The sequence below is a fragment of the Oikopleura dioica genome, chromosome 1 (assembly GCF_907165135.1).
Source record: "Oikopleura dioica chromosome 1, OKI2018_I68_1.0, whole genome shotgun sequence".
Classification (NCBI taxonomy): Eukaryota; Metazoa; Chordata; class Appendicularia; order Copelata; family Oikopleuridae; genus Oikopleura; species Oikopleura dioica.
In genome coordinates, this window is record NC_137291.1 from 6,350,464 (window position 1) to 6,362,882 (window position 12,419).

At 39.1% G+C, this 12,419-nt stretch overlaps 4 protein-coding genes across 4 annotated transcripts; 3 read left to right on the top strand and 1 right to left on the bottom strand.

Annotated features, from left to right (window-relative positions):
- Positions 1 to 1,841: 1,841 nt before the first annotated feature.
- LOC145705224 (uncharacterized) lies at positions 1,842 to 4,334 on the top strand. Its single transcript, XM_081782685.1, has 7 exons — positions 1,842 to 2,007; positions 2,047 to 2,732; positions 2,776 to 2,888; positions 2,934 to 3,424; positions 3,469 to 3,969; positions 4,017 to 4,093; positions 4,145 to 4,334. The coding sequence occupies exons 2-7, from the start codon at positions 2,662 to 2,664 to the stop codon at positions 4,320 to 4,322; spliced, it is 1,431 nt and encodes a 476-aa protein (XP_081638811.1). The 5' UTR covers positions 1,842 to 2,007; positions 2,047 to 2,661; the 3' UTR covers positions 4,323 to 4,334.
- A 276-nt stretch (positions 4,335 to 4,610) lies between these two features.
- On the top strand, positions 4,611 to 5,815 carry LOC145701022 (heparan sulfate glucosamine 3-O-sulfotransferase 1-like). The gene is made up of 3 exons (XM_081778254.1): positions 4,611 to 4,945; positions 4,985 to 5,417; positions 5,496 to 5,815. Exons 1-3 carry the CDS (start codon positions 4,682 to 4,684, stop codon positions 5,813 to 5,815), a joined length of 1,017 nt encoding a protein of 338 aa, XP_081634380.1. The 5' UTR covers positions 4,611 to 4,681.
- A 46-nt stretch (positions 5,816 to 5,861) lies between these two features.
- Positions 5,862 to 6,380, bottom strand: LOC145711104 (zinc finger Y-chromosomal protein 2-like). Its single transcript, XM_081788833.1, has 2 exons — positions 6,241 to 6,380; positions 5,862 to 6,191 (listed from the first exon to the last, which is right to left on the bottom strand). Exons 1-2 carry the CDS (start codon positions 6,343 to 6,345, stop codon positions 5,928 to 5,930), a joined length of 369 nt encoding a protein of 122 aa, XP_081644959.1. The 5' UTR covers positions 6,346 to 6,380; the 3' UTR covers positions 5,862 to 5,927.
- A 2,788-nt stretch (positions 6,381 to 9,168) lies between these two features.
- On the top strand, positions 9,169 to 10,166 carry LOC145711274 (uncharacterized). The gene is made up of 3 exons (XM_081788995.1): positions 9,169 to 9,331; positions 9,375 to 9,509; positions 9,557 to 10,166. The coding sequence occupies exons 1-3, from the start codon at positions 9,224 to 9,226 to the stop codon at positions 9,917 to 9,919; spliced, it is 606 nt and encodes a 201-aa protein (XP_081645121.1). The 5' UTR covers positions 9,169 to 9,223; the 3' UTR covers positions 9,920 to 10,166.
- Positions 10,167 to 12,419: the final 2,253 nt, after the last annotated feature.

The window sequence follows — 12,419 nt, forward strand, 5'->3', positions numbered from 1 at the left end:
TATATTATATATTTCTTTCATTCTGAAAGTGAACAGAAAAATTTTAACTTGGAGAGTATTCTGAACAGCAACTTTGATCTTTTCCACATTTATATTATGAAAATATTGATAAATTTTTAAGGTATTAATAGTTTTTTTAGTCATTAAGAAGCTTAATAAATAAGAAATAGTATCAACAGACTCAGTGCTCAGCAACCTGTGTAGAAAACCTGAGTCAGGGTCTGAAAGCGGTTGAAAAGCCGCTTTAAAATGGCCCTGATTCATGATCACAACACAGGGCGCAAGCACATGGTTTCTAAAGCAGAAATATCAAAGTACAGTTTCGTCTTTTTTTCTTCATTTTCTACCTCCCCTCCGCCGCTGCTTGAGCGAATCCTTCTCGTGCAATCCGCTCTATGAGCTCTTGCTCCAGCTCTTTGAAAGTGACATAAGTGGCTTGCTCATCTTGTTCAAGAAATTCAATCATTTTTGTCAAATTTTTCGCTGCTTTTTTTTAATTCTCTTCTGAGAACTGCGATGATGATCAGCGTCTAAATCGCGGGGCAATAAAAAAGTGAAAGTTATTTTCGAATGTCGTTACGAACAATAAATGGTATCGATAAATGGTATCTGTCGGGCTCTATTACTTTTGGCTGAGTCTGGCAGCTCTCTTGGGACTTCTCTGAGTCTTACTGTCTATTTTTAGCGAAAAGGATGGCCTCTGGCAGGAGCAACAGGCGAAGAGTGCAAATTATGGACGACGATTATTTTGAAAACTCTGTCGTCCCGGCCTTGAAGAAATAGACTTTTACTTTTCTAAGCATTTTTTCTTCCTGGTTCTCAGTCTGTCTGCTTTTTCTAGGGCAAAACTGGTTGAAATAAAAAAAATATTTAATTTTTTTCGAAGATTCTGGAGAATCGTACTATTATTACTGTCAACATTTGAAGCGAAAGACCCGAGGACATATCGCCTCCCAAAATAAAAGGGTTTGTTTTTGCAAAAATACGTTTTTACGTCAATTCGCTTGAATTATGAAATTAGCTTATGAACCCAAATGAGAGTTCAACTATTGCTGACATCGTAAAATACGGCCAAAATGACACAAGAAAAGACTCTTCTCTTAATGACACGCCTTTATAATTACGAATGGGTATTTTAGCGCCCGAATTACCATGTTAGTTCGGAAAAATATGTCCTGAAAGTCAAAATTACTTGGAGGCACAAGTTGCTTTGGAGACGAGTCGCGTTAAACTAGCTCCTATCCGAAGTATGATCTAATAAAACTTCACTATCATTGGATGTACATAGAAACGATCGCAGTCGTTGAAAAGCATTCTTTAATTTCAGCTTCGCATTTTCGCGATGACTCTACCATTTGAGGTCAATCGGTCTTATAAAAATTGCATTATCAGTTTAAAATTGGTGAACGTAACCATGCAATTCCGTATTTTGCATTTCAAGTTTTCAATCGAGTTTTTGCATTCATTATTTTTCAATTTTTCTGATTGTCAAAAATGAAATTGAACACTAAAGAGAAGCTTTTTTGTGCAAGGAATGTTTCAATAGACATTTTTGATTGATCGAGAGATTAAAAAAAAAATTCTGAAACTGAACAAGTCTTCTTTGGACTCTTCTGACTGGTTTATCTCTAGCATTGGCCGTTTTCTATGTGCATCGGCTTATTTGGATCGATTTCATTCCAGCTGGGTTTGGCAACCTGAGTAAAGAACCTGAGTCAGGCTCTGGGAGAGCTAAAATAAAAAGATGCGTGGCGGCTTTTTCAAAAACGAACGTATATAATTTATAGCTCTTCCAGAGCCTGACTCAGATTTTTTACTCAGGTTGCCGAGCCCTGCATTCCAGGTTCTGGAAGCAGCCTTGTCGTTGCGGAAGTGTGGATGATCGCTGATGCCGTTGCGATTTTTGTTGGGAGCATTATTGGGATAAGCGGCTTTCTGGGAATGTTTTCTCGTTGCGCGAAAAATGTTCATCTCTTTTTTATTTTCTACTGGTTGACATGGATAGCTGTAAGAATTAAACTCTTTTTAAGATTGAAAATGTTTAAGAATCTCTTGGTTGGTGTTCCGTATGCTTGCTTTCTCATCGCCGGAAGCATCACGGTTTTTTTACTGTACCCCGACATTTCTGACGAAGGTATACTCTCATTTCACGGCGAAATTTGGGTTTACTACCTGCTCGGAATTATAATCATGATTCTCGGAATATGTTTGCTGATTAATTTCATTTATGCTCTGATTTTATGCCCTCGATACTGTTGCTCGAAACGAAAAAACACCGTCAAACCTCTGGAAGAAAAAAATTAAGAATCATGTTCTGAATAAATTTCATGGCAGAAAAAAATAATTAGCAAAAATGTCTGTGCGGAGAATTGAAATTATCCAGCTTTATTATAGATCATAACTTATGATTACTTCGAAGTCTACTACTCGCGGAGTAACAGACTTTCCTTGACCTAAATATTCTCAAAATTTAGTTGCTCTCGATACCGGTATTTGAGAATCGTTTCTTTTAATAACGCGATGATTTCAAAGAAATCGGTCGACATGGAGATATGCGCAATTTAGTTGCACTGATTATTTGGGAATCATAATTTTTATAACGCCAGCTCTATTTATGCGCTCCTTTCTCGCTCATGTCGAGCAGAATTCTCTCTTCAAATCATGAAATTTCTATTTCTATTTTGGAGATTTTTTCTTGGCTCTTTCGCCTTTGAGATAACAAAAACTTGCCCGTAAGAGTCTCAAAATTTTTAAAAGGTTACTCTACAAAACTAGGGATTTGGATTTGGGAACTGAGTGCGACGCGTCATGCAGGTTTGAATTCATCCAGTGTCGCGAAAATTGCGCAGATGCGATTTGTGAGAATGAGTGCGTCGCAACTTACACAGGTTTTTACACAGAATTAACTCAGAAAAATGATAAATTTTATAAAGCCTGCTCTGCTGGATGTCCTTGCTACAGTAATTGCCCAGATGGCTGCGAAAACTGCGAACATCCTATCTGTTACTGCAAGAGCCCGCAAATAGACAATCCGAATTACCAGCGTTGTGTAAAAGATGCCCGCGATGAGTTCGATGAGTGCGTTGAAGACTGCTCTGCTGCTCAAACTTGCTTTGAAAGTTGCTTTGAGTTCTTTCAAAATGCCACGGATAAGTGCCCTTGCATGAGTGCTTGTCCCAACGGTTGCCCTTGCGATGGTCAGCCTGGCTATCATTGCGAACCGTTCATTACCCATATTTGTCAACGAACAACCGAAAACTGGTCAACTTTTCCGAGCTACGTAATTTCTGCTGATGGTCAGTTCAAAGAAGACAGATTCTACTTTCAACCTGAAACTGATAAACAAAATTATTTGGAAACGACACTTCATGCGTCTCTCAACGGAATCATATATTTATTTGGCGGAAAGTCTAATAGGAAAAAAGTAAATTTTTTCATCTTGAAAGCCTCTTTACCCTTAGGCTTTAGATCGCCAAAATCGATGGATGTACGATCGAAGAGTTGCCTGTAGTACTTACCTACAACTACGACCACCACAGCAGCATAGTCACAGTCCCAACGAACCCAAATGAAATAATGCTTTGCGCAGGTCGTGACCAGATATCAGGTCCTTATACAGTATGCGAAGATTTTGACGGAGAGAGGACTGTGGTCAGTCCGTTTACTCTGAATTCGGAGCATGATACTGGATGCATGGCGTTGTACCAAAATCTCTATCCAATTATAATCGGCGGCGGGCCAAACTCGCATCCTCTATCTGACAAAGTGGAAATGCTCGGACTTAGTGGCTGGCATTACGAGGCGAATCATCCACGCGCTCTCCGAAGTATGGCCTGCATTGCCTTTGAAGATGGAACGCTTACGATTGGCGGAGATTTGACTGTCGACAATATTCAAGACAGAAATTTCATAAATGATGTTTATCACTTCGTCAACGGAGTTTGGAAATTTGCTGGAAAGCTTCAACAAGTTTTCTCAAAAAATTCACGACTCAATTACTAATTATTTATTTTCAGCCTATTGGGATGCCATCAGTCATCGCTTTTGACGACTACTTTATCTCCTTTAGCGGCTTTCACTCAAATTTTACCGGGTATTTATGCGAAAACAGACTCGAGAACGTACTAGTCAAAACTTATTTAAGAGAGTATCCAGTTGAAAGAGCGAATTGGAACGGAACTCACGTGACTTCTACAACCATTCTCACAACTCACGAATACGAGTGTCACAAACCAATCCTCTTCGAATCAGCACCAGATGTTTGTTCTGACTCCTGCGATGACTTGTGCCAGGACTTTTGTTTTCCAACTGTTGAGCTTTAGAAAAAAGCTGTGTTACTGCTACTCTTTTATTTAAAAAAAGTCAAAAAGAGCAATAAATATTTTTTCAAGCAAAAATTTTAGCATTTTTCTTTTGTCCCAAAAATTATCTATCTTCTTGATTGCCAAATTAAAAACGCGTTAAATTGTGAAGCTCAATGACAATGAGCAGACGGAAGAAAATTAACGTACAGCTCGTTAATTCGACTTTATGACCTAAGCCAGAGTTCGGAAACAACAAGCTTAACTATTAACTTAATTTTCCAGCGAAAATGAAAGAAAACGCAGCAATTATATTTTCTTGCCTTTTACTCGTTGCATATTTTTACATAAACGAAATCGAGGAAAAGCTGTCGGAAATCATGAGAAAGGAAAAAATCAAAATGCGAGAGGAAGAAGAAGAAGGCACTTTTCAGTTCAGAGAAACAGCGAAAACGCAAGAATCAGTCGAAGAAGGCGTCGGGCAGCAAAAAGTTTATGAAAAAAGATTGCCAGATTTCATCATAATTGGGATGCAAAAATGCGGAACGACAGCTTTAAAATACTATTTGGAAGTTCATCCGAATCTTCTAGCGCCAGACCGGGGAGAGATTCACTTTTTTGAGAAAGACGGCAATTTTAACAAGGTGATGAAACGCTCAGTAAATTTGCATTAACATTTTCAGGGAAAAGACTGGTACATCAGCGAAATGCCAAGTGCTGGTCCTGACTCCCTCGTCTTCGAAAAGACTCCCGATTACATGGCAGTCCCGATTGTTCCGAAAAGAATCTTCGAATTGAAACCTGATGTGAAGCTGATAGTAACAACTTGTGATCCCGTAAAACGAGCATTTTCAAATTTTTTGCATCTGACAAGCGTGGAAAGACCGATCGACGAAGTTGCTCCAGGAGTTCAATTTGTTATGAATTCAACTTTTGATGAGGCCATTTTTGCAGCGCTGAAAAAATCTGTCGGCGAAAAAAATGCAAAGCTTATTTTTGAGAAGCCGGATGAAATCAACGAGGAGAAAAGAGAAGAAATAAGAGAGACATTTACTTCATTTGCGAGCAAAATTTGGGACGATAACAAGAAATTTCCCATGCCAGAAGGTCTCTTAGGCAGGGCTTCAAAATTGTACTTCCATCGGTTATTTACCGCAAATAACCCGATTTACAACCCAAAAAGCCTGTTTCAAGTGAAAGGATACTACAAATTTCTCATCGAAAAATGGTCCCAAATCTTCCCTCCCGAAAACATCCTCCCCCTAAACGGCACTCTTCTCTCATCCTCGCCCTGGAACGCCTCACGCCAAATAGAGGATTTCCTGGAAATAGAAAACTTCCTGACAGAAGACAAATTTTCAAGAATCGAAGACACGAATTTTTATTGTATCAAAACAAATCGTAAAAAACGACCTTGTTCAAAACCTGGCGGCAAAAAAGGCCGTACTTTGGAAACGAAAATGAGCGAAAAAGCTCAGTATGCGCTTCGAGTATTTTATCATGCTCTTAGCTAATTTTTGCTTGTAAGAACTTTCAAAATTCTTTTACCATAATCTGCACTCACTGTATCTTTATTTCTTTATCCTTACAAAATATATATTTTCACAGCTTCGAATTTCTCAAATTTCAAATTCCACTCATAAATTTTTCAAATTCGACGACATCGTTAAAATCTTCGATATCGAAAATCGCTACCCATTTTTCTTGAACGCTTCCGTCTTCGTTATCCTCGTCGTCTCGATACCGGTAGTGCACGACTTGATTCACTATTTTCCTGGCGCGGATTTTTAGGTGAGTTTCTTCGAGAATTTCGAGGGCTTTTGAGTGGAGTCTTTTCTTGTGCTGACAGAGATTGGTAAGTTGATTGAATCTCAAATCACAGAACTCACACTAGAAAAAAAGAAGATGTTAAATTAGTGACTAAGGTTATTTGAATCACCTCGAATGGTTGTTCTCCAGTGTGTATTCTTTGATGCCTCTTGACATGCCATGTCGTCGGGAACTCCTTTCCACATTCTCCGCAACTTTTAGGAATTTTTTCCATTCTCCATTTGGGCTTCTTTTTACGAACACTTTTCATGTGAACGTTAGAGTATGCTTTCAGACGAAAACTTCTGTCGCCTTTCTCAAACTTGAATTCATTCACCAAAAATATTTCAAAATATTTTAAATAAAATTTTAAAATAAATATTTTAAAATATTGGTTTTATGCAGAAATCAGCTTTCACTTGAAAAATCACCGAGTTGTAGCTTTGAAACTCGTGGCTTCCGATGATTTCTGTCTCGATTATTGTGTCGCTGAGGATGGTTACTCTTTCCATAAGGCGGGGGCCGTTGGGAGAGGGGGAAAAGGATCGAGGGGCGACGATGAAAATGAACTCGCCGATCTTCACCGCTGAGCCGCGGTATTTTGGCTAAAGTAAAAGGAGAATTTTGAATTCCTTAAATTTCTATGTTACGTCTTTGAGAAGTCCGATTGACGTCCACATTTCGTCCTTCAAAAGCCAAATTTCTCGAAGATACTGCTCAGATGTCGGATCATATCCACCTGCCATCACCATTGCTCCACTCTCCAATCCCGTAAGAGTGTGCCCGTATGTATCTCTTGACATGAATAATTGGAAAATTGACCAAAATAAATTACTTAGGGTGCTCAGCCAGACTAGACCATCCAAGCGAAGAGTAAGTTTCGACTTTTCGGAAGCCGCCGCCGAACCCACTTCCGACAGACGTTGGCTGACCTTGGTAGTAGCCAAGAGAGCCATAACGATGAGAGAACTCGGATGAATGCGTAGTTACAATTGAGCTTGTGTCGAATATTTCGCACTTTTTCGCAGTCGAGTAGTCAAAACAAATCAGCGCTAAAAGCAGTCAAGATGAAGATTGAAAACGATCAATAGAAACCTCTTTCTCCGGAATCAATTTCGATTGCAGAAGAACCAATCTGGAATCTGAAGTTAAGTCGAACTGATAGTTCAGCGAATGAACAACCTTCTATCTTTGCAATCTGAAAAATGTTCAACCTTTTTCTTCATATAATTTGAATTTTTAACCTTTTTGTCATCGCTGGAGCCGCCGAAAATGTACGATTCTCCCTTGACAACAGCGAAAGCGCTTAATTCTGCGTAGTTTGTTTCAGAAGCAGTGATGAATGCCGAGTTCTTGGTAAGCCCATCTCCCGAGAGAACGTACGAGTTCGCCATGTCATCGAAACCAAGAACGAGGATATGTTGATCGCTCTGGATTGAAATTAGTCCCTTCGATAAAGCTTAAGATCAACCGGTGAAATTTGAGCGATTGACGTTGTTGACGAAGCCGTTGTAGATGTTGATACCTAAAAAGATTGAAAAATTCGAGAAAAAAATTTCATTTTCCTTCGCGATTTTCATTTGAACATACCTGCGGGCAAATTGGATTCTCGCAGTTGATACATCCTTGCTCGCAGTTCTTTCCGCAAGGACAATCGTCGCGGCAATCTTATTATTTATGCTGAAAGCATTTTCAGAATGAGCTTACTTTGGTATTCTCGCTCGCAAATAGACTCGCAGTATTCCGATTCGCAGAGAATACGGCATCGGTTGTAATCCACTCGGCAGAAACCCTCGCATTCTTCTTTTAACTCGGTTTCTCTGAACAGATTTCAGATCAAAATTGACCTCAACAGAATCAAACAAAAAAAAAACTTACGCGCAAGTTTCAACAGTTTTTGCAATAGTTGTTGATGTTATTATTGCTGTTGATGAAATCGTTCTTGTCGTTGATGATGATGTTGATTTAGCAGTAGTCGTTGTAATTGATGCTGTTGATTTTGGATGACTCGTCGTTGTTGTTGTTACCTTAACAAACTTAATTTTCTTCAGCTTTCGAATTCATTATTCCACTTACCACACAGGGACACAAATCCAAAGCTTTCAGCAATCTCTCGTTGCATTCTTCGAAACAGTTCCTTTCCGGCTCGCATTCTTCGATACAAATTGCCTGAATTTAACTCAATATCGTATTGGCTAAAAATGATTTGCCTGGCCTTGAAGAGCTTCATTTCGGCAGTGGATGTATTCTTCATTTTCAGTTTTTGCATTTTCGCATTCGTCCTTGCAAATCTCATTTTCGCACCCATCGCAACCGTTCGGACAGTCAACTCCGCAAGGACAAGCCGATGTGCAAGCTTCGAACTCAAATGATCAAAATTTTGGTCGTTTTTTTACCTGCGAAATCAATGGCGCAGCTATTTTGACAAATTGACGAGTCGCAATTTGAAAGACATGAGAAATAGTCGAGTTTGCACTGATTCTCGCACTTGTCGAAAAGTTCTGCGTCGCTAGATTTGAAAATCAAATGCGGTTGAAAATTTCTATCGACACTAACACACAGTTTTCTGCTGGAGAAAGAGAAGAATTTTTCTCGCTAGAAATCATGATCCTGTTTTTGAAAAGAATGTTATCCGAAGTTATTGCCTCAGAAATCCATCTTTCGGGACCCGACTTTCTATTGCTGTTTCTCTGACTAAGACGCGCCGCAGAACATAAATTTAAAAATAGCAAAAGCTGTAGCAAAATCATTTTTCGCGGAAAAGCAAGATGAAACTCGTTATTGCGCCGTTACTAAAAGCGACCTTCCAAGGTCAAACAAATCTCAAATGCTTATGAAACTTAAATGTCAAGCAGATTCGAGCGGTCTTTTTTAGGCGAGCTCAGAGTCAATAATTTTTTCATTTATTATTATTCCTTGACTCAGGTTGCCGAGCCCTACTCGAAGTTGTCTTCTCTTGAAATTTTCATGATGAAAATATCAGCTGATGGGTTGAGACGCGTATACGAAGTTGCTCTGCTGTTGAAATTTTTAACTTGAAAAATGATTACACCTAGATTCTAGATCTGTTTGCTCTTTGAGACCGCTCTTACAAGTGATGGACAGATTCAAAAATGGACTGCGAGGAGAAAGAAGAAGATACTCGGCCGATCGCTTTTCGAGTTGAAATCAACGAAGAAACCAGAGAGCACTTTCTCAAATATGCAAGAGAATCAGGCCTCGTATGTATTCATAACTCTTCGATAGACTCATGTCTTTTTGAAGGACAAAATCAAGCCAGAAGACGACTATTTCAGCACCTCCGATGAAGAAGAACATGCTCCAGGAGACTCGAGAAATTTAGCAAAACAAATCGCAAATCACTTTGATGGAATTCTCCTTCGACCTCATAAAACAAAAGTAAATCGCTTTTTTTCTAGAGAAATTAATTCAGACAAAATTTTCAGTGTGATAAGTTCCTGGACTACTACCAAGTTTACGACGCTGAGAGCTTGATTGAATTCATTCCTGAAGACGAATTTGGGCCCGAAAAAGAACCGCCTCTAAAAGAACTTTGCTTGGAAGCTGCAAAAGAAGCCGCAATTGAAAACAAAGAACGATGGAAAGCTGAGAAGTTGAGGAAAAATAGGGAGCGGAAAAGAGAAAGAAGGAGAAAAGAGGCGGAAATGAAGATGCAACTTGCGGAGAATTTTAGCGGGAGGATTGTGGATCAAGATGTTGAAATGGCGGATGAAATGGATGACCAACCGGCGCAAAATTTCGTGGAAATGGAAGACGAAGAAATGGTCTCAGATTCAAGAAAGGGCTAAAAATTTGATTTCTTTCCCACTAAATTGTTATGAGAAAAAGCCCTCTTTTTAGTTTTTCATCAACAGACAACGATCAAAAAGAGCTGCCAACGGAGCAGTTGCGGAAAATGAAAAATGATAACAGGAAGCGCAGAATGCGACGAAAACCGATCATGACTGCGCTTTTCGGACAAGAAAACTCGGAACTCGATATCACGAAAAGAGACCTGAGAGATGCGTTTTGGAAGCGGAAAAATTATCTCAGAGATCTCAGGAAACTTTTCAAAAGCAAATATCAAATTCACTCTTCGTCGAAGAGTCTTCGACGCAGCTTCTGAAAATAAGAAAAGAACTCATCACTGGATAAACCCCGAAACGAACAAATTCTATCTTCTCCCATCCGACCGAAAGACCGAATCTCACTTTTCCAAGTTGCGGGAGTACTTTCAAACGCTAAAGAGAGAAAACAAGCCCGGAATTTATCTCTCACTGCCTGTAATTGATCAGACTCTTTCCTCTTCGTCGGACGAAGAAATGGTCGATGTTTCTGGAGATGTATTTGTTTAATTTTATATTTTTTTGATTTTAATAAAACAGATCGTAAAAAATTACACCTAGCCTCCACTTCTCTTTCTTTCTTCATCTTTCGGTCTTCTTGGACAGAAATTATATTCAGATAAAAATATTATCGGTTGAGGAATGAAGCTGCGATGGTTTCCGATAATCTCTGTTCTTAAAACTTCATTGTTGTCTTTATTAAGGGATGCATACATTTCTATTTTCTGAATAATATTTCAATCCGATTTCCCTTGCCTAGAAAAATTCGCTGGATAGGATACGCATATTCGCGGTTGTTGACACCAGGAAACATGTAGATTGTTTCTTCAATAAGTATAACAGATGAATGATATACTTGCTAGAATTATTTTTGAATATCATCAAAACGCCAAGCCCGGAAGCTGACCTTCTGTAACGATGTCTTTTTTGCCCAGTCATCAAGCAGCACCCAAATTTCTTTTGAGTCCACTCCCTCATCAAAATTCCATCCGCCGAGGGTCGCAATCGCTCCTGAAGGCAATCCGATGACGGAATGTTTATAGATGCATCTAAAAAGTCAAAGTTACTATTATAGGCGAGATTGTTACGCATTTTACCTTGGATGTCGTTTTATCTCGCGCCAGCCTTCATCAGTCAGCATCTCAGAGTATCGACAATTAGTAGGTTTTCCAGAAATACGGTCATTCACTGGCTTGCCACCGATCGTTGTTGGTTGTCCTTTATAAAAGCCCATCCCACCTTCCCAGTGAATTTCCGTTGAATGGAAGGTATCGTTGGTTACTCGCTCTCCGTCGAATATTTGACAAGCTTTTCCTGTTTTGCCGTCGAAGCAAACAAGTACTTTGAGGATAATCATGAAATGATTTTAGATAAATATCTAACCATGAGTGTCGAAAACAGAGAGAAAGGAAGAGCCTGCTCCGAAAAAGTAAAAATTCAAAAAGTCGTCTATTTCGACGAGCTCACAGTGATCAGACAGTTTCGCAATCTATGATTTCCCACATGCGAAGAATAAAGATTGCTCTTACCTTCTCAGTGTCATAAGATCCTCCAAAAATGAAGAGTTGGTCCTTCAATACCGCATAACCGGCTAGATGGAGATATTCGGCAAGGGTGCCGGTGTACTTTTTTAGGTGGGCGAATTTTTTCTTAAAATGATAGAAAACATAATCACACCATAAATGAACGGATTTCGGGGGAAGAATTTTAATTTCGCCGATTGAACCATCTCCAAATAAGGCATATTGTCGTTCCTGCGTTTTTTCGGTTGAAAGGATATTTATTTGACGCTGCTTGTATTTGAAGAAGCCCACGTTTTTTATCTTCGTCTCATCACCGAACTTGAAAACCCTAACTCGTTTGTCTGAAATCTTTTCCAGCCCATTCATTATTTTCGAAGCGAGCATTATCCCTTTTTCGTTTTGAATTTTTAACAACATGGAAGAATCTCTTCGCTCATCGAATCTAATTTCAAACGAGTACAATGGATAGTTCAAAAAGAACAAATGAACATTTTCTTCGAAAAAATCCGATTTTAAACCAACAGAATCGTTTCGATGAAGCTGCATTTCGAAAATTGTCTGCCCAGTAAAAGATCGAAATTCGAGTATTTTCGTCGTTCTTTCAACTTCTTTGCATTTACTGATTTGAAAATTTAGTTTTCTTGTCTGATCGAAATCAAGCTCGAATGAAGAAATATGATCGAACTCGACGAAAGAGCGAAACGACGAATCTGGCACGATTACCAAAGGAAAGGGAGGACTGAAACTGCTTGCTGAACGAGGAAAAAGGGGCTGGGAAGCGAGATTCTTAGCGAAAGATGGAAACACATCATCGTGAAAAGCGAAGAAGGGATTGGCCTTGACATGCATGAGATTTCGTGCTTTTTGCTGACGGAACTCGACTTCAATTAGATCTTTCAACTGATAGAAAAACAAAGTCGAATATCAAATAAAAATTTGGT

Bases quoted from the DNA above. Each gene is read 5' to 3' on its own strand.
- LOC145705224 (XM_081782685.1), top strand. From the start codon at position 2,662: ATGAAATTTCTATTTCTATTTTGGAGATTTTTTCTTGGCTCTTTCGCC. The intron at 2,733-2,775 runs GTAAGAGTCTCA...CTACAAAACTAG, and splicing joins GAGATAACAAAAACTTGCCC to GGATTTGGATTTGGGAACTG. The intron at 4,094-4,144 runs GTATTTATGCGA...AACTTATTTAAG, and splicing joins TTTCACTCAAATTTTACCGG to AGAGTATCCAGTTGAAAGAG.
- LOC145701022 (XM_081778254.1), top strand. From the start codon at position 4,682: ATGAGAAAGGAAAAAATCAAAATGCGAGAGGAAGAAGAAGAAGGCACT. The intron at 4,946-4,984 runs GTGATGAAACGC...TAACATTTTCAG, and splicing joins AAGACGGCAATTTTAACAAG to GGAAAAGACTGGTACATCAG. The intron at 5,418-5,495 runs GCAGGGCTTCAA...GCCTGTTTCAAG, and splicing joins CATGCCAGAAGGTCTCTTAG to TGAAAGGATACTACAAATTT.
- LOC145711104 (XM_081788833.1), bottom strand. From the start codon at position 6,345: ATGGAAAAAATTCCTAAAAGTTGCGGAGAATGTGGAAAGGAGTTCCCG. The intron at 6,192-6,240 runs GTGATTCAAATA...CTTTTTTTCTAG, and splicing joins CTGGAGAACAACCATTCGAG to TGTGAGTTCTGTGATTTGAG.
- LOC145711274 (XM_081788995.1), top strand. From the start codon at position 9,224: ATGGACTGCGAGGAGAAAGAAGAAGATACTCGGCCGATCGCTTTTCGA. The intron at 9,332-9,374 runs GTATGTATTCAT...GTCTTTTTGAAG, and splicing joins ATGCAAGAGAATCAGGCCTC to GACAAAATCAAGCCAGAAGA. The intron at 9,510-9,556 runs GTAAATCGCTTT...CAAAATTTTCAG, and splicing joins TTCGACCTCATAAAACAAAA to TGTGATAAGTTCCTGGACTA.